General features: G+C 43.6%; 1 protein-coding gene across 1 annotated transcript in view; it reads right to left on the bottom strand.

Annotated features, from left to right (window-relative positions):
* The window catches only part of LOC129701827 (organic cation/carnitine transporter 2-like), a 66,315-nt gene extending 47,151 nt beyond the window's left edge, over positions 1-19,164 (bottom strand). The window contains exon 1 of the mRNA XM_055643297.1: positions 18,208-19,164. Coding sequence (XP_055499272.1) covers positions 18,208-18,594 — 387 coding nt within the window. The 5' untranslated portion in view covers positions 18,595-19,164. The remainder of the gene's footprint in view (positions 1-18,207) is intronic.
* Between the last annotated feature and the right edge of the window lie 1,057 nt (positions 19,165-20,221).

The raw sequence follows: 20,221 nt of genomic DNA, 5'->3' as shown, positions 1-20,221 counted from the left end.
ATCAGCCGTGATTGAATGTCAGAGTAGACCCGATGGCTGAATGGCCTAATTCTGCACCTGCGATTTATGGACATATGAAAAGCATGAGGAATAGATTGGGTAGAAGTAGAGTCTTTGCCCAGAGTAGGGGAATCAAGATCCATAGGTTTACATGAGGGGGGATGTTTTAATAGGAACCTGAGGGGTAACATTTTCATACAACGTGTGTATGGAATGAGCTGCCAGAGGAGGTAGTTGTAGCAGGTGCTAGCGCAATGTTTATGAAATATTTAGACAGGCACATGGATAGGACAGGTTTAAAGGGATACTAGACCAAGTGCAGACCCGTTGGGTCTGCTCCCCCAATGGTGTGATTCCCCCAACCCAATATTCCACGATGCACCCATCTCCTCCAATGGAACTGAAGCCGTTGCCAAATGTAAGTTTCCAGCACTCCCCTGCCTCCCTCAATTGCACCTCCCCTGCCTGCTGCAGCAGTGAAAAGTTCAGTGTTCCTGTCTTGCAACTTTGTTTCGAAGTGTGTTGGAAGCTGATAGGAAGGAGCAGCCGTCAACTAATCAAAAGGCAGGAAGGGATCCGTACTGCAGGCGGACGGATGGATTTGAGTTTTATATATTAACTAAACCAAGTGAAGACCCATTGGGTCTGCTCCCTCAATGGTGTGATCCCCCAACCCAATATTCCACCATGCACCCGTCTCCGCCAATGGAACTGAAGCCGTTCTCAAAAGTAAGATTCCAGCACTGCCCTGCCTCTTTAAAAAAAATCCCTGCCTGCTGCAGCAGTGAAAAGTTCAGTGTTCCTGTCTTGCAACATTGTTTCGAAGTGTGTTGGAAGCTGAGGAAGGAGCAGCCGTCAACGAATCGAAAGGCAGGAAGGGATCCGTACTGCAGGCGGACTGATTTGAGTTTTATATATATACTAGACCAAGTGCAGACCCGTTGGGTCTGCTCCCCCAATGGTGTGATTCCCCCAACCCAATATTCCACCATGCACCCGTCTCCTCCAATGGAACTGAAGCCGTTGCCAAATGTAAGTTTCCAGCACTCCCCTGCCTCCCTCAATTGCACCTCCCCTGCCTGCTGCAGCAGTGAAAAGTTCAGTGTTCCTGTCTTGCAACTTTGTTTCGAAGTGTGTTGGAAGCTGATAGGAAGGAGCAGCCGTCAACGAATCAAAAGGCAGGAAGGGATCCGTACTGCAGGCGGACGGATGGATTTGAGTTTTATATATTAATAGATAGATAGATAGATAGATAGATAGATAGATAGATAGATAGATAGATAGATAGATAGATAGATAGATAGATAGATAGATAGATAGATAGATAGATAGATAGATAGATAGATAGATAGATAGACAGATAGACAGATAGATAGATAGATAGATAGATAGATAGATGATAGATGGATAGATAGATAGATAGATGTGCCAAATGCAGGTAGGTGGGACTAGTGTAGATGGGACATGGTGGCGGTTGTGGGCAAGTTGGTCCAAAGGGCTTGGTTTCACTCTGTAAGACTTTATGACTATGAACTTATGAATTGTATTGAGTGCAATGTTTTTTTTTTTTCTGTTCCAACCCCATGAGGTTAGTTTCCATTAATATTTACAGATCTATCGACCTCTAATTTGAGTCTTCACAGCTCCCTTGGGATGAAAATTCAAAAAAATTCACAACCCTTTTGGTGAAGAAATTTCTTCTTATCTCAACCCAAATAGTTTGAGATTGCGATTTCTAGTTCCAGATATCCCAGAATGGAGAACATCATCCCTGGTTCTGGCCTGTCAAGATTTGTTTAGTTTAGTTTAGAGATACAGCGTGAAAAGAGGCCCTTTGTCCCATCAAGTCCACACGATCAACAATCCCCACACACTAGCGTTATCCTACGCACTAGGGACAATTTACAATCATTACCTGGGGAGAGGCGGGGCGACATGCTGGAGTAGTTGCACTTTTCCAAGCTCCCAATCTGTTAACCTTCAACTGTTATTACAGCTCAGCCTAAGTTTTAAAACTACCATAAATATTTAACACCATCGACAGCACTCCTCCACACCGCAAAGATGTCAGGCAGAAGAAAGAAAGAGGAGCAAAATATGGAAGACTCGACGACCATATCTACGCTAGCAGCCATGTTAACAGAGCACAAGGCATCGCTACTGGCAGAATTCAACGCAGCGTTCACCAAACTGGAAACGAAGCTGGACAATATCCAGACCACTATTTTAGATCAACAACAGCGTATTTCATCATCAGAGACATTTGCCGATACCACCAGCCAAGACATGCGAGCTATGGAGACAATGCTAACCATGGTCATCGAAGAGAACGCCAAGCTAAAGTCTAAGTTTATCGACCTGGAAGGCAGGATCGCCGAAATAACATAAGGATAGTCGGCATCCCCGAGAACATCGAAGGCCCCCAAACAACAGCTTTTTTCTCTCAACTCCTGCTCGAGACACTTGGCGAACGCACACTGGAATCAGCCCCGGAGCTAGACCGAGCCCACCGCACGCTAGCAGCCAAGCCAAGCCCTGGTGGGAAACCCAGAGCAGTTGTGATTTGCTTCCATAGATTCCAGACGCGCAAGTTGGTGGTGCGTGAGGCTCGGAGGCAGAGGGGTAAGCTGAAGTACAAAGATATCCCGATCCACATTTTTGAAGACTACTGTCCCCAGATAGTTGAACAACGCTCTGCATATCGAGACGTTATGAAGGAGCTGTACAACCTGGGTCTCAAACCCTCCCTTCATTATCCAGCCAAGCTGTTCATCATGGCCAGGGAAGGAAAGAGGCAACGGTTAACATCTCCCGAGGACACTCAGGATTTCATTTCATCTTACCGTCGATGCAGACCGGGATCCACAGGTGACTGACTTTGCTCGGTACGTCTACATCCAGTTAATCTACAGTTACATTATGGGTTAACTTTAGCTTGACTGCCCTTAGCAACTAGCCACTGCTAGCGCTCGGCCTTGCTGTTATACTAGACCCCTGTCTTGAAACGTATGAGGCCAGTAAGAAATCACCACGTTCATGACTATGTCTTACCAACTTTTCCTTTTAATGTTTATGTGTAATCATACTTGAAAGGCTCTTCCCCTGCACATGCTATAAAATTGGGCTCAAGGGACCCACATTGTGGTTCGTGATTTGATCTCTGCCTTCTTGTTTTTAGCAGCTGGCCAGCATTTGAATGGTTTGTTTACACTAGTCTTCATAGCGGACTGTCTGGGGCTGATAACTCATTATAGTCGAGGCTGTGTTACACCAATTAGCTCTTAGAGCGTTTTTGTTTAACAATACATAATTGATGTTCTTCTGTCCTGCCCCTTAATCCAAGAACCCTGTTTGCAATTTGCTAATCTCTCTAATGCTAACTCTTTCTTTATACCTTACCAACTTTAAGTTATACTATGTTATACCAAAGGAAGCTATTCCTGTTTCACTTATACATTGGCTTACTTATTTAGTATCACCATTTTGTTAATTTGTCTTGTTGTATTATTACTATCATCACTACTATTATTACCATTAGGGTTAGCAATGTCATTGGTAGCACAACTACCAAGGCTATTATTTTAACTTTGTATCTATTCATTTAGGTTTACTTCACTTTATTTCTATTTTCTATTTCTCAAATTATTATTATCATTGTTATCATTACTATATTTATTTCATTTTATGTTACTTTACTGATATTGAGCGACTTTGTTGCTTTGGGATGTGGAAATATTGGGAGTTAAGATCGGACTACTCCATGCGGATGCGAGGACAACGTACCTTGGTGCAATGGGCACTCAAGGTTCGGTTGGGATATTGGGGATCTCAGGTCCGGGGACTCAGGTTTGAAAGATGGTTAAGTGATATGTGTCCCGACTGTTTGTTGTGTGTATACATATGTATGTATCTTTTTTTTTAAAATTATTATTTTTTTATTATTTTATTTTTATTTTTTTAAATATTTTTTTTCCTTTTACCACCCACACCCCCACTCTCGGCAGCTGGCTTTGATGCGCTCTTCCATCTCAACTTGCAGTGCTACAGCGCTCTGCCCACTCGTTTGGATATAGCTAAATATGGCCAACACAAACGACACTCTTAAACCCCCTTTTCACGGTGCGACTTGACGCAAGAGGTACCCCGAGTTTGACATCGTGGGAACCTCGTGCGGTAACAATACGGCATTCGTGGACCACCGTGGCGCTAACGGCAGGTAATCGTGTACCTTGTGTACTCGGGAGAAAATTCAAACATGTTTGAATTTGTCCAAGAATGACTTGTGCACTTGTGGTTTAGCATTGCAACATTTTATGAATGAAGTGTCCCGTGCGAAATCCGTAGTAACTCTTGCGGTTACCGTGGGAACTCCTGCGGACGGTAAACCCGGAAGTTGGATAGAGGGGAGGGAAGGTGAGTAAAAAAGGTGTTCTCAATGTTGTTAATTGAACATGTGTCCATCGAGGACGTCCCACCTCATTGTCATTGTTGGAGAATCTTTTTAACAGGAACACGCAGAGATGGCTCCCAGAAAAGCTCAGAAAAAGGGGGTAAAGCATGCCAGAAATGTTTTTGCCATGCAGCAGAATGAGGAGAAGATGCAGCTAGAGAGACAGGTGGAGAGGCAACAGGAGACGCCAGATGTAGTAACACTGCCTGAGGGCTCCTTGGAGCAGAGAGAGAGGGAGCAAGGTGTATGTCAGATTGCCTCCCCAGTAGCCGTTGTAGGAATAGCCTCTGCAGACGCTTATGTGAAGGGAAGGTGGCAGAAGGTAAGGCCATACAACTTCTCCAGGGAACAAGAGGGGGAACTTGTAGAATGGTACCAATTGAACGAAATTCTCTATGATAAATCCAGAGAGGATTATAGGAACAGGGAGAGAAAACAGAACCTGCTGGAGACGAAGGCTGCGGAGTTTCCCGGGTGTTCATGTGAGTATATATAACGATATATCAGTTCATCAACAGGAGAACCATTTAATGTTATTCAAGAATTTAAAACATACAAGGATATATATGTAAAAGTGCAGTTTTTGCAGTTAACTTAAACTTCTCGTACAAGTCTGTTTGTGCCCTGCAGCTGCAAAGTGAAAAAGTCGCAGACAGCTTTTACACTCTCTGTGTTTGCAGTTGGAATCATGTCTCCCTAAGTCACAAAATAAATTATGCATGCATGAGGGCAGGCAATTCTCACTTGTAATGTTTGTCTTAAAAAGGGCCATCTGTATTTACAAACTTGTGCTCAGGTTTCCAAGAAGCACAAGAATCAGCAGATTAAATGCGGAGGGCAGGCTATTAAACACGCCTCTATTTACTGTCCAGAACTTTTAATAGAACTGAATACATCCAATGCTTTTAAGTTATTTTTAATTCCATCGCTGTACTGTAATGGAGATGACCAACTCGTGCAATGGTTCACTAATCAGAGGACCATCTATGGAAAGGTCACCGCACTTGGGACCAAAACAGGGTCAGCTGGCAGCAAACTGACAGAGAGGAATAGGTGGATCGAGGAGAAGTGGCGGTTCCTATCAGGCCATATTGTGCGTGTAGTGACCAGGACTAGCGCACCCAAGGTACTTTTAATACAACAAATTGTGAGTTCATGAGGCTCCGGACACTATGTCTAAATGTTTTTATGTGATTCCTACAGGAACGACACATCATTGACCATGCGTCCGATGATCCTGCGGAAGGGACTTCCGCGCCGAGACCATCCACCAGCCAACAGCACCGCAGTAGGCAAATTTCCAGTATTGACCTCACCACACCCGGAGGTGCTGAAGAAGGGACAGATGGGAACATCATTAGAAGTGTGAGTGTATAAAATTGATGGTCATTGGACAATGCACACACCCAGCATTTTGCTGTGTTTTATATTTGCGCTGTGAAATTTCAGCTCAATAACAATGTTCGAGACGGTTTTCAGTTGTTGGAGGAAGGACGCCTGAGAACAAACCCCGTAACGCAGAGGGCAGTAGACTTCTGTTCAGCTATTATGGAAGAAGACATTTCTGAAGCACACTGGGATCTTTTATGGATTATGATCAATGGGGCAATCGAGTTTCGAGTTTATTTTATTCGAAATAAGAAGGTATTTATTCTAATCTTCTTGCCTTCATTCATCGTTTCTGGTAAAAATGTTCATTTCGCACATCATAAAGCAACATAATTTTAATTTGTGGTGTTGTCTGTGCAGTTAATTCAAGCACGTGCATCTGAGGCGCAGCGTCAACTGGTTCCTCAGCCTTGCCCGCCTCACTTCTATCACCAGGTATTAAGAAATATATGTGTGCTTCCCAAACCTAATTCATAATCTGTCTTCTTTGTATGCATTGACTAATACATCACTCTGTGATTCTAAAGTATGCAGATAGGAGATATGGGACGCCGCGTGCAATGGGAGAACAGCCACAATTCCGTGATGAACAGGTAAACCATTGTGTTTTGTGGGATTGGATTTTACAAATAAGGATTTCCATCCGCATATGGACAACAAAGTATTCATGAGTTATCTTAATGAGATTCAAGAAAAGAACTCACATGTTGAAAAGGGACTTTAATGAAAGGTCCCGCAATGTTATGGTCCGTGAGAAAATTTTCACATGTACTTCTTAATTTCCTTCTAGAGACACTCACCATCACCACTGATGTTTACAGAACAGCAGCCTGGTAGAAATTCACCTTTGCCTTTTGTTTACGGAGAGGGCCGTGCACAAACACCATCACAAGAAGGGACAGATGGTTTCGCTGACTCGGACTTTTAGAATTATTAATGTTGAGTTTAAGTAACCGTTTTCGTTTTGGTTTTTTTTAGTTGTTGGCCACTCAACATTTTGTGTGACATCTAGAGTCCTTTATAAATGTCTGTATGTTAATATGTGTGTATTTTACTCTTGGGCATTACTTTGATTCTGTTGGCGGCTCCGCATTTTATGATAGCCTGAAGTGTGAAAAAGCTTTTACCTCAGCAGTTTGATTGTCAGTGTTTGTTGACCTCATTGTTAAATAAATATATTTTTCACTATCAGCTTGCTGTCTGCAATTCTTCATCAACACATCACTACAATATGAATGTCTCTAATGTTATAATCCCTCTCATGCTGAGACACGAAATAGTTGAAGTTAGGTGATATAATCACATTCTCATTTATTTTCATTTGTGAGTGTTCAGGTCCATCAATTGATGAGGTATTTAAAACGTTTGAAAGTTTCACCTCTCCGTAGGGAATAAAATAAGCCAATCAGCACGGTAAACGTGACACAAAGTCTTTATTGCAATTTTACAATATAAAAAGACGACTTCTTTCACATATTTTGAGAAGGTGCATCACACCAAACATTTGTCTATAAAAAGGCCTCGCAAACACGAAAATCAACAAATGAGGCATGCTACATTATTTTAAACACATTATATTCATTAACCTCCGCAACAACCCAAACTCAGGCATTAAAAGGGAGAATGCAATGTGCTAAATGGCAGGTTTTGCGGACGAACATCGTATAGGATGCACTTTTCAGAGGACAACACTAGAAAGTAAGCTTAATCGCTATGCATTTCTGCTAACATGCAGTAGTGTTCCTGTGGTCGGCTACCCATCAATGTGGCTGTCCTGCCACGGCACACTCCCCAATTGTGAATTGTAGTAAGCGCAGAGATGGTCTCTTTGCTCTTTCACACTGTATGTTCCCCAGTTACCTTTGAAACGCTGCAGTGGAACCATTTCCGCAATGTTTGCACCACTTCTCCATGAACCTAATGTTATTCCCCCTGTTTCTCTGTCCATCACGTCACCGTCCTGGGTGGATGTTTCTGATCCTGCAGCTGCACCTCTCATTCGGATAAGGTTGTGCAGAACACATGCTGCATATACTATACTCTCCACATTCTTGGGCTTCTGCTCCATTTTCTTGAGCAAGCATCTAAATCTGTTTGCCAAGATGCCAAAAGCATTTTCTACAACCCTCCTGGCCCTTGACAGCCTGTAATTGAAGATCCTCTGTTCCCTAGTTAGATTCCTCTGTGGATATGGCTTCATAATCCACGGCCGTAGTGCAAAGGCTTCGTCAGCAACCATCGCATATGGGATGTCCGGGCTGTCTTCCCCTGGCAGAGGTTCTGGATCAGGCATGCCTGCTGTTCCACCTTCCATTTTCTTTCCAAGCCAGGTTTCTTTCCAAATACGGCCATCACCAACACTTCCAGGTGTGCCCACATCCACATACATGAAGTTGTAGTTATAATCAACCACCGCCAAGAGTACAATTGAGTGGAATTTCTTGTAATTGAAATAATTTGAGCCACCTCCGGGTGGTTTACGAATTGCCACATGCTTGCCATCCAAAGCCCCACATGTGTGAACAAAGTTCCACCTGTTTTCAAACCCCAGCGCCACTCTCTTCCACGCATCTGGTGTACTGGGGCATTCCATCACTTCAGCTGAATAAAATTCGATGATCGCCTCACATGTTTCTCGGACAATACCACTGATGGTGGTGGTGGCGACAAGAAAGTTGTAAGACAAACTTTTATAAGAATCGCCTGAGGCCAAGTAGCGCAGGGTGATTGCTATGCGTAACCCTGGTTCCAGTGCCTTTCTCATTACAGTGTCTGTCTTCTTCAGCAGAGGTCCCAAATTATGCTTCAGCTCATTAAAGAGCTCGGGTGAAATTCTGACAAAGTTTGTGAATGCACTTTTATCCTCTTCAAATAGAACATTAAGCAGCTGATCATATTGTCCAAATTGAGGTCTCCGTTGAAAGAGGGGCTTCACCCAGTGAGACTTCCTCTTGATTCTCTTTTTAATTAATCTCACCCTTCTGGCTTCACGCAAGCGTCCTCGATGCACATAGTGGGCTGCTGCATACAGCGCGTCAATGAAATAAACCACCATCCTGTACTCGAATCTAGTTAGTATAGGCATGTTTCTAACTGAGCCAATTCAACCAAGGATATTTATAGTGTGTGAAAAAATGTGACATCATTTGTGCCACGTGATGATTTTATTACACTTGCAGTTCATTCAAGATTTAACGGGAAAGCTCGGCAGACGGACAAGTCACTCGCTCAAATAACAGAAAAGCCGAGTACCGTGGGAACTCTTGGTCTACCCCCCCGTTATATCGTGTGATATCGTGCTAGACCACGACCACTCCACTCTGGCTACATCTTGCGTCAAGTCGCCCCGTGAAAACAAGCCATTAGATTTGTCTCGTGGAACGTGAGGGGAGTGGGGGGTCCTACTAAGACTGATAGGATCTTGGCCCACTTGCAACACCTTAAGGGCGATATATTTTTTATTCAAGAGACCCACCTTCGCAACAGAGAGGTAACACGGCTTAAGAGAGGCTGGATTAGCCACTTATTTCATTCAAAATTTAATTATAGGGCTAGGGGTGCTGCTATCCTGATTCGTAAAAACATTATGTTCGAACCACAGAAAACTGTGGAAGACCCTGCTGGCCGCTTTGTCATGGTTTCTGGAAAACTGCAAGACACACCTGTCATATTGGCCAGTATTTACGGTCCCAACTGGGATGACAGCTCATTTGTAACCAAATTTTTTACATCTCTCCCAAACATTGAAAATCACCACATCATTGTGGGTGGAGATTTTAATCTGGTCCAAGACCCTATACTGGACAGGTCTTCGAACAAAGCCTCCACTTTAACTAAATCGGGTAGGACTAAATCATCCCCCTGAAACCCTGACCGATTCCATCCTAGCTCTAGATCCCAACCGGAAGAAATGCATCTCTTTTTGTACAACTTGTTAGGGTCGGTTATATTGAAACCTCATACCTCATTAAAAGCTGCATGGGAGGGCGAGCTGAATACGAAACTAACAGACCAGCAATGGAACTCTGCCTTGGATTTGATACATTCTTCCTCCATATGTGCCCGTCATGGCCTAATCCAATGCAAAGTCCTTCACAAAGTCCACTACACAAACACAAGATTATCTAGAATATACCCCGCTGTTAAAGACACCTGCAACAGATGCAATCAATCCCCTGCCAACCATAGTCATATGTTTTGGTCTTGGCCTAAACTAGCAACCTTTTGGAGGAGTGCTTTCGACGTGCTAAGCAGAGCCTATGGCCAGACTATTCCTCCAAACCCACTGTCAGCTATTTTCGGTATTCCTCCCAACACCAACCTCTCTGTTGCGTTGAAGCGGGTCCTGGCTTTTACAACCTTGTTAGCCCGGAGACTGATCTTGCTTAACTGGAGGCTTACCTGTCCCCCGACACACGCCCGCTGGATCAAGGAGGTGCTCTACAACTTCAAGCTTGAAAAACTTAGATTCTCTCTCAAAGGCTCTACCAAGACATTCCTAGATACATGGAACCTTTTCCTGGAACTTGTTAACTCTCTCAACTTGTTTCCGGGCTCGGAAGAGGACTGAGTGCCCTCTATCACTGCTCTGTCTTATTGCAGCTGCTATCCCCTCCCCCCCCCCCCCCCCCCCCCCCTTTTTTTTTTTTTTTTTTCCCATTTTGTTTATCTTATCGTATTTGTGTGGATGTGTACGTATGTGAGTGTTGTTTGTCCCCGTTTGGTCCCGACCTGATTCGGGTGGATCGAGGGTGGGTAAGGGTAAGGGTTTTGAGGGTCGTTTACATACTGTTGTACAATTATGTCCTGACTATCACTGTCTGTTATCATTGTATGTATGCAAATTGCTGTGAAATTCAAAATTCAAATAACAAGATTTAAATTACAATCATTACCTGGAAGTCTTCGGAGTGTGGGAGGAAACCGGGGAAAAACACGCATGGGCACAGGGAGAACATACAAACTCTGTACAGACAGCAGTCGCAGTCAGGATCGAACCTGAGTCTCTGGCGCTGTAAGGCAACAACAGTACCGCTGTGCCACCATGCCGCCAAAGCCTGGTAGGATTTGATATGCTTCAGTGAGAACACATCTCATTCTTCTTAATCTCTCATCATTGAAAAATCTATCATCCCACGAATCAATTTCTGTGATGCAAAACCTCTATTGCACTCTTTCTATTGCATATAGATCCTCTATAGTCAGAGAGAACAGACCAAGAGACACAATGTTCCAGATGAGGACCTTATATGAATGAGTTCAGTGACATATCCTTTGCACTCAAACCTTCTTGCAATCACATGTAATATACCATTTACATTTCTGGTCACTTGTTGTACCCGCATGTTGATTTTCAATATAGAAACAAGGAACTGCAGATGCTGGCTTATGCAAAAGTACAGAAAATGGTGAAGTAACTCAATGGGTCAGGCAGCATCTCTGGAGAACATGAATAGGTGATCTCTTCAGATTGATTGTACAGGGTAGAAAAGACATTCTACAATCAATCTGAAGAAGGGTTCCGAACAAAAAAGTCACATATGTTTTCCAGATCTACTGCCTGACCTGCTGAGTTACTCCAGCACTTTGTGTCCTTAACTTTCAATGACTCATCTACAAGGATGATCAAATCCCTATGAATACCTGTGGCTATCTCAACTAGATAGGAACTAACCAGCTAAAGATATTATCATTACCAATTCCCAACTTCAACATCTTGACGGATACCATAGACCAGGAAGTAACTGCATTGGCCACATGTTGTGGCTACAAGAGAAGAGTAGATGTTGACGTCCTGTAGCAAGTTACTCACCTTCTGATACCACAAAGCTGTTCTACTATCTACAGTGGCCAAGTCACGCATCGTGGAATACTCTATTCACTTGGGTGAGTTGAATTTCTATAACTCTCAGGAAGCTTGAAACTATCCAGGACAAAGTACATAACTTTGTGGGTTATGTAAGGTTCACATAAAAGATCTGGTTCACTTCATTGAACCATCCTACCAACAACCAGAGAGCAGTCCTGAGTGTATAGGTACTAGGCATTGCTCTTAGATTCCGCCAGGTTGGAGGTTGAGCACAGGGCTAACAACCCTGTCTTGTAAAACAAATGTGTTACGGAAACAGCAACTGAAGGAATCAACACTACTGGGCGTGATAGACTTCCAGGGCTGTCGACCTCACCTGGGGCAGTGTCCAGAAGCTAGCCCAGAAGAGACAGGACCTTTGTTGCTGCCTGACATGCCCGGAGGCATAATAGGCAGTAAGTAAGTTAGTATAGGTCTTGGAACTCCTCCGTTAACACTTTGGATGTACCGTCATCTAAAGGACAACAGTGATTCAAGAAGATGGCTCACAAACACATTTTTAAGCAACGTTATGGATCAGCAATAGATGTTGGTCTCATCAACGCCTAGATCCCCATAAATGAATTGCAAAAAACCCTTGTGGCCAACCAGTGCTTAGCTACTTAATATTTGCATGGCCATCTCAGTCACATTACATTCATGCTTGGACATATATATTTCCTTTCTTACACGCTGACTTCTTCATTTTGTTGATGGTACTCCATTACAGCCATGCTATGTTTCAAAACCTATATGCTGTAATGGCTGTAAATAACAAATTAGCCGGTAGCCAGCCCCTCACTGCCCTCTGTATGGATTTGGTTTGAGCTATAAATTCTGTCCCCTCAGCAATGCCCATTACCTACAAGAGAAACATCAATGTTGGCACAGCTTAAATGCTCAAAAGTGTAAGCTCAATAATCAATTGCTGTCAACAATAGGACAAATTGCACCTCATTCCATGTGCAGCAAAGTTGTATGCATGACAATGTTTTCAATTACATTATCTCCGAGTCACAGGGGTTATGGGGCGAAGGCAGGTGAATGGGGTAGAGAGGGAAAGATAGATCCTATGACTTATGAAGATTCCAGGACTTCACTGTTGGACCACCTTGACCATATGAATTACAACAGATAAAGAGAAAAGCTCACTGCCATCTTCTTCAGTGCAAAAGCAGAACAAGATGGCTGTCTTCATCTTCTTCCCGGCCTTTCCACACCATGAAAATGAATTCATATAAAATAATGAAATGTTTACTGTCTAAGTACTTTTTGAACTTTTAGTTATGTAGATTAGTTTAGTTTAGTTTAGAGATATGGCGAGGAAAGGCCCTTCGGCCCATCGAGTCCGCACTGACCAGCGATACCCGCACAATAACACTATCGTACAAACACTAGGTACAATTTACAAGTATACAAAGCCAATTAACCTATAAACCTGCACGTCTTTGGAGTGTGGAAGGAAACCGAAGATCTCGGAGAACGCCCACGCTGGTCACAGGGAGAACATGCAAACACCATACACACAGCACCCGTAGTCAGAATCAAACTTGGGTCCCTTGCACTGAAAGGCAGCAACTCTACTGTTGTGCCACCTTGCCACCCTTTATTTATCTAAAGGAATAAATAATCAGAGAAGCTTTATTTAATAAAGAATAACATTATTTTACATTTGAAGATTAATTAATTAATGTTAATGTTCTTTAGCGATATTGCATATAATTTGCTATGAATTAATTTTAGGTCTTAACATCTTAATGTTATCCAGAGGAATGTTGGTATGCAATCATTCTGAGCAAAAGATAATCTCAGGGGATAAAACGTGAAAGATTTTCTTAATTTAGAAGCAAAGCTAGTGATTTCAAAAATACAATTAGTCCATTATTTCTGGTGTGGAAAATTAATATTTAAGATATGTCTAAATCCAATTTGTTGGTGTTATAGGTTATCAGAGGGTGACTGGAGAGTCATGCAGCTCCTTTCCACTACTAATATCTAACACGTTGTCTGAATGTCTACACACTATGACTCGGGCAGTTGCGTTGACTTTATCGTAATTTATATCATAAGGTCATACGTGATAGGAGCAGAATTAGGCCATTGGGCCCATCAATTCTACTCCGCCATTCAATTGTGGCTGATCTATCTCTCCCTCACAACCCCATTCTGCCTTCTCCGCATAACCTCTGACACGCATACTAATCAAGAACCTATCTATCTTGTCTTTAAAAATATCCATTGAAGGCCTCCACAGCATTTTGAGGCAAAGAATTCCATGGCTTCACCACCCTCTGACTAAATAAATTCTTCCTCATCTCTTTCCTAAAGGAATGTCCTTTAATTCTGAGGTTATGACCTCTAGTCCTAGACTCTCCCACTAGTGGAAACATCCTCTCCACATCCACTCTATCCAAGTCCTTCATTATTTGATAAGTTTCAATGAGGTGTCCCCTCATTTTTCTAAACTCCAGTGAGTACAGGCCATCAAACGCTCATCATATGTTAACCTATGAAATTCTTGTAAACCTCCTCTGGACCCTCTCCAGAGCCAGCACATCCTTCCTTCTATATGAGGCCCATCTCTTCCATTTTCCATTAATTTTGTCCATTATTGACACCAGAAGAATATGGTCAGTAGGGTGTAAGACCAAGCCTGGTCTACCTCATGAAATGTCTAACACTAGTTTAGTTTAGTTTATTGTCACGTGAAAAGTGAAAAGCTTTTGTTACGTGCTATCCAGTCAGCGGAATGATAATACATGTGTTCAATCGAGTCATTTACAGTGTGTAGAGAAGGGAATAACATTTAGTTCAAAGTACAATTAGCAAATTCCGATCAAGGGTAGTCCGAGGGTAACCAGTGAGGTAGATAGTAGTTCAGGACTCCACTGCAGGCCATAACTATAAGGTGAAGTAGGGAAAGTTTAATGGAGATGTGTGGGGCAAGTATTTTTGCACAGAGAATGGTGGGGGCCTGGAACACATTACCAGGGGTGATCTTCTCCTTCTTTCGTGTTGGCGTGCACAGCCTAAAGTTGTGGGACAACTTGTTCTATTTGATCTTCCGTTTGTGCACGTCGAGTTGATTGCATTAGTCGAAGCAGGGTGGACCACGTGAAAGTTGCAATCTTGCAATCCAGGGGTGATAGTGGAGGCAGATATGATGGTGATATTTAAGAGGATTTTAGATAGGTACATAGAAGTGCAGGAAGTGGAGGGATATAGATCGTGTACAGGCAGAAGAGATCAGTTTAACTTGGCATCATGTTCGGCACAAACATTGTGGGCCGTTCCCACGTTCTATGTTGTATGTTCAATGTTCCGATGTAATCATCTTTGGATTCCCACCACAGGATACATGCTGGATTTCAAAGACGTGCAGGTTTGTCGGTTCATTGACTTCTGTAAATTGTCCCTGGAGTGCAGGAGAGAACTAGTGTACAGGTGATCGTTGGTTGGCATGGACCTGGTGAGCTGAAGGGCCTGTTTCCACTCTGTATCTATTAACTAAACTAAAAATAAACAAAAGCAGGCTAAAGAATGCCTCCCATTTTGAAGCTGAGCCTTCCTGCAGGGAACATTTAAGATTTGATTCTCGTTCTTTTAATTTCACCCAAATCGGTGACTGCGTATCAAGACTGGTCTCGCAATGTTATTTTACCAGGAAGGAGATACATTTGTCAGTATTCAAAATACTACTCCTCCTGCTAGAATGTCTCATGTTCACAACCTTGGCAGTGGCATACAAATTTAGACCCAAAGTTATCATCAAACTTTAAACTCAACCCAGACTTGTTTTCACTAAGGCAGTCTTTGTGGTGGGACTTGTGGTGTGGCCACATTTAGAGTATTGTGTTCAGTTCTGGGCACCATGTTGTAGAGAAGATGTTGGCGAGGGTTCAGAGAAGATTTACGAGAATGTTGCCAGGACTCGGGGGTCTGAGCTACAGGGAGAGGTTGAGCAGGCTGGGATTCGATTCCTTGGAGCGCAGGAGGATGAGGGGTGCTCTTATAGAGGTGTGTAAAATCATGAAATAAATAGATTGAGTAGATGCACAGTCTCTTGCCCAGAATAGATGAATCGAGAAATAGAGGGCATAGGTTTAAGGTGAAGGGAGAAAGATTTAATGGGCATCTGAGGGGTAACCTTTTCACACAAAGGGTGGTGGGTGTATGGAATGAGCTGCCAGAGGAGGTAGTTGAGGCATGGACTATCGCAATGTTTAAGAAACCATTAGACAGGTACATGGATAGGACAGCTTTTGAGGGCTATGGGCCAAACGCAGGCGGGTGAGACTTGTGTAGATGGGACATGTTGGTCAATGTGGGCAAGTTGGGCCGGTTTCCATGCTGTATGACCCTATGCGTTGCTATACGCAACCCCTGTTGCACTCACTACCTTCACAGAATTAGGGAGCAGGTGGGATGTCATTGGTTTTGAAGAGATTTTTCATGATTCTGATCCTGAGAGGAAGGAAATTGAATTGGAAAACTTGAAATTATATCAAAACACTAAGTGCTGGAGGAACTCAGCAGGTCAGGCAGTGTCTGTGGAGGAACAGGCAACGTATCTGGTTAGGACTCTACCTCAGACTACCTTTTTGATGGTGTGCTACACACTGCTTTAAAGCTGGCTGTTTCCCACGGATGCTGCCTGACCCACTGAGTTCTTCCAGCACTTTGTGTGGTTTGCACAAGATTCCAGCATCTGCAGTTCCATTAGATTTAAATTGTTCTTTTGGAACTGGATGGTTTCAGAGCAAAACAACAAGCAGTAGTTGGAAAGGGTGAATATTAAAACAATGATATTATTATTGTGACAATTCTGTAAAGTATCATTGAATCATTGAAGTACATACATTGAGGTCGTATCATCAAGTATTAATTGCACCCGTCTCTTCTTCACACAAATCTAATTGGGTTTTAACTTAGGAGTAGAAACAAGGAACTGCAGATGCTGGTTTGCAAGAAAAAGACACAAAGTGCTGGAGTAACTGAGTGGGTCAGCATCTCTGGAGAATAGGGATAGATTACGCCTGAAGACCCGAAATGTAGCCTGTCCGTGTTCTCCAGAGATGCTGCCTGACCGGCTGAGTTACTCGAACACTTTGTGATGTTCTAACTTAATTTTCACAATAGACAATTGACAATAGATAATAGGTGCAGGAGTAGGCCATTTAGCCCTTCGAGCCAGCACCACCATTCAATGTATTCATGCTGATCATCCAAAATCAGTACCCCGTTGCTATCTTCTCCCCATATGCCCTGACTCTGCTATCTTTAAGAGCACTATCTAGCTCTCTCTTGAAAGTATCCAGAGAACTGGCCTCCACCGCCTTCTGAGGCTGAGAATTCCACACTCACAACTCTCTGTGTAAAAAAGTGTTTCCTCTTCTCCGTTCTAAATAATAATAAATAATAAATACTTTATTGATCCCCTCAGGGAAATTCAGATGTCCAGAAGCCCCCAACCAACAAACCCACAGATTCAAAACGAACACAGACAGAAAATACATAGAATACACTGTGGACACTACCTGAGAGCAATAAATACTTAAAAAGACCAATAATTAACAATTAAAAATTGCAAGAATGCATCCCCCTACAGATTATAAAATCTAATGGCTGCAGGGGTGAAGGATCTCCTGAACCGCTCCATTCTACAGGGCAGGGAGAGCAGCCGGTTATTGTTCCGAGTGCTCTTTTGACCCTCCAGAATTACATGGAGGGGATGCCCGGGGTTTTTCAGGATGTCCTGCACCTTGTGCCTCATACGCCTCTCAAGCACATCCATCCCAGAGTCTACTCTCCCCTCCAGCACTGAGCTAGCTCATTTAACCAGTTTGACCAGCTTCTTGTTGTTTTTTGCACTAATGCCGTTGCCCCAGCAGACAACAGCGTAGAAAATAACACTTGCAACCACAGTGTTGTAAAACATGTGCAGCATGTCATTACACACATTGAAGGATTTGAGCCTTCTGAGGAAAAAGAGTCTGCTCTGGCCTTTTTTGTAGAGGGAGTCAGAGTTGACAGACCAGTCCAGTTTGTTATCAAGGTGCACTCCAAGGTATTTATATGTCTGCACCTCTCAATGTCAGCCCCAGCAGCGTTGACCGGCTGAAGGGGGAGCTTGGACCTGCCAAAGTTAACCACCATCTCTTTAGTCTTAGTTGTGTTCAGGATGAGACAGTTCTCTTCACTCCAGGCACAAAAGGAACAGGTCAAGTTCCTGTATTCCTCCTCCTTGGCTTACCCCTTATTCTTAAACTGTGACCCCTGGTTCTGGACTCACCCAACATCGGGAACATGTTTTCTGCCTCTAGCATGTCCAAACCCTTAATAATCTTATATGTTTCAATAAGATCCCCAGACATCCTTCTAAACTCCAGACTGTACAAGCCCAGCCGCTCCATTCTCTCAGCATATGACTGTCCCGCCACCCCGGGAATTAACCTGCACCTACGCTGCACTTCCTCAATAGCAAGAATATCCTTCACAAACTATTCTCAGGTGACTGTACCTCGGAGACGATGGTGGAGGTGTACTGGTCCTGACTGTAATCCCATCCATCCAAACACGGCTCCTCTTCGATCCCGGACACGTTGAGGAGATCTGGGTCTGGAAACACCTCCGAGAGGTTCCTGATCACATCCAAGCGGTAGCGACTGCATTGGCTGTACTGGACTTGTGTTCCTGGCACCAGTGGGATGGTTCTGTTCATCCAGGCTTGGCTGAGGTTCAGATTCCCAGGAATCGAGCAGCGATGCTCTGGGGTATCCCCGACGAAGACGATGGACAATCCGCAGAAACCGTTTGGGAAGATGCTGGCGCTCAGAAGAAAGAAGATCATCTTTTGAAAGGGTCCCCATTCTCCCAGGAAGGCTGTAACCTCATCGTAATCCCGCATGTTTGTTGCAACGTGGACCGATGCAAGGTGGAAGGCAAATTGGCAAGGGAAAAACAAGATTTTTTCAAACCCCTACGAACCCTTTAAACCCAAACGCAGTCATCCGGCATTGCAAATGCAACGGACCCAGCCCAGATCCCGAGTTGCAATAAATAGCTCGTATGCCAATCGTCCAGTAGGAATCTGGTCGCCAGGGACGGCATGGGAAGAAGAATTTGGCAGGATTTGCAACTGACTTTGATGTGGGTGGCGCGAGTTATAAACGTCAATGGATGTACGCTGTAACACATCAGAGCGTTTTTTTTTTAATGGACCGGGCGGTTGAATCTTGCAGAGAGAGCAATGTTGGCAAGGACGCTCAGGAAAATATTTCCCCAGTTTAAATCGGACCATGTGTAATTAATTTTGCCTGGCGTCCTCAGAGCTGGGAAATATCCGCTTGCTCCACAATCCACGGGTTAACTTTCCCAGGCGCTGTTAAAAGCAGTAAATATATTTAAATATTTATCTTTTTCCATTACTTTTTTCTTCTTGGAATATTCGCTAAAAGATGATGGAAGATCTGCTTTGTTGAAGGTGAGATGAGTTTTTAGAGATTCATTACTAACCTGAGGGGCAACGTTTTCACTCAGGGGGTGGTGATTATATGTGGAACGAGCTGCCGGAGGAGGTAGTTGAGGCAGATACTCTAACCTATTTAAAATACATGTGTAGGAAGCAACTGCAGATGCCGGTTCACAGCTAGACCCTTCTTCAGACCGAGTCAGGGGAGAGGGAAACTGGATGTACTGAAGGGTACAAAGAGAGTGTAAATGTGAAAACGACAGATAAAAGCATACAGGGCAAGTACATGGATTTGATCAGGTTTAGAGGGGTATGTAACACATGTGGCACATGTGACTAGCTTAGATGGGGTTTGTTGGGCTGCTTGGACCAGTTTAGTTTAGTTTAGTTCATTGTCATGTGTACCGGGGTACAGTTTAGTTTAGAGATAGTTAGATAGAATAGAGAGTTATATAGAGCTCAAGGGGCTAGTGGAGTCAAGGGATATGGGGAGAAGGCAGGCACGGGTTATTGATAGGGGACGATCAGCCATGATCACAATGAATGGCGCTGCTGGCTCGAAGGGCCGAATGGCCTCCTCCTGCACCTATTTTCTATGTTTCTGTACAGCGTGGAAACAGGCCCTTCGGTCCACTGAGTCCGCGCCGATCAGCGATCCCGATACGCTAGCACTATCCTACACACTAGGGGCAATTTGCTTTTGTTTTACCGAATCCAAATCAACCTACAAACTTGTTCGGCTTTGGAGTGTGGAAGGAAACTGGACCACCCAGAGAAAACCCACGTAGTCTCGGGAAGAACATACAACCTCCGTACAGACAGCACCCATAGTCGGGATCGAACCCGGGTGTCTAGCGATGTAAGGCAGCAACTCTAGTGCTGAGCCACCGTGTCACAGTGAAAAGCTTTTTTTGTTGCATGCTATCCAGTCAGCGGAAAGAATACACGTGATTACAATCACAATATCCACAGCGTACAGATACAGGATAAAGTGGATAACGTTTAATATGCTGTTAGAGTAGAGGTTTACAAGTTATAGGAAGACAATTAGGCCATTCGACCC

The sequence above is a fragment of the Leucoraja erinacea genome, chromosome 11 (genome assembly GCF_028641065.1).
Source record: "Leucoraja erinacea ecotype New England chromosome 11, Leri_hhj_1, whole genome shotgun sequence".
Lineage (NCBI taxonomy): Eukaryota > Metazoa > Chordata > Chondrichthyes > Rajiformes > Rajidae > Leucoraja > Leucoraja erinaceus.
This window is presented reverse-complemented; position numbering and strand designations above follow the sequence as displayed.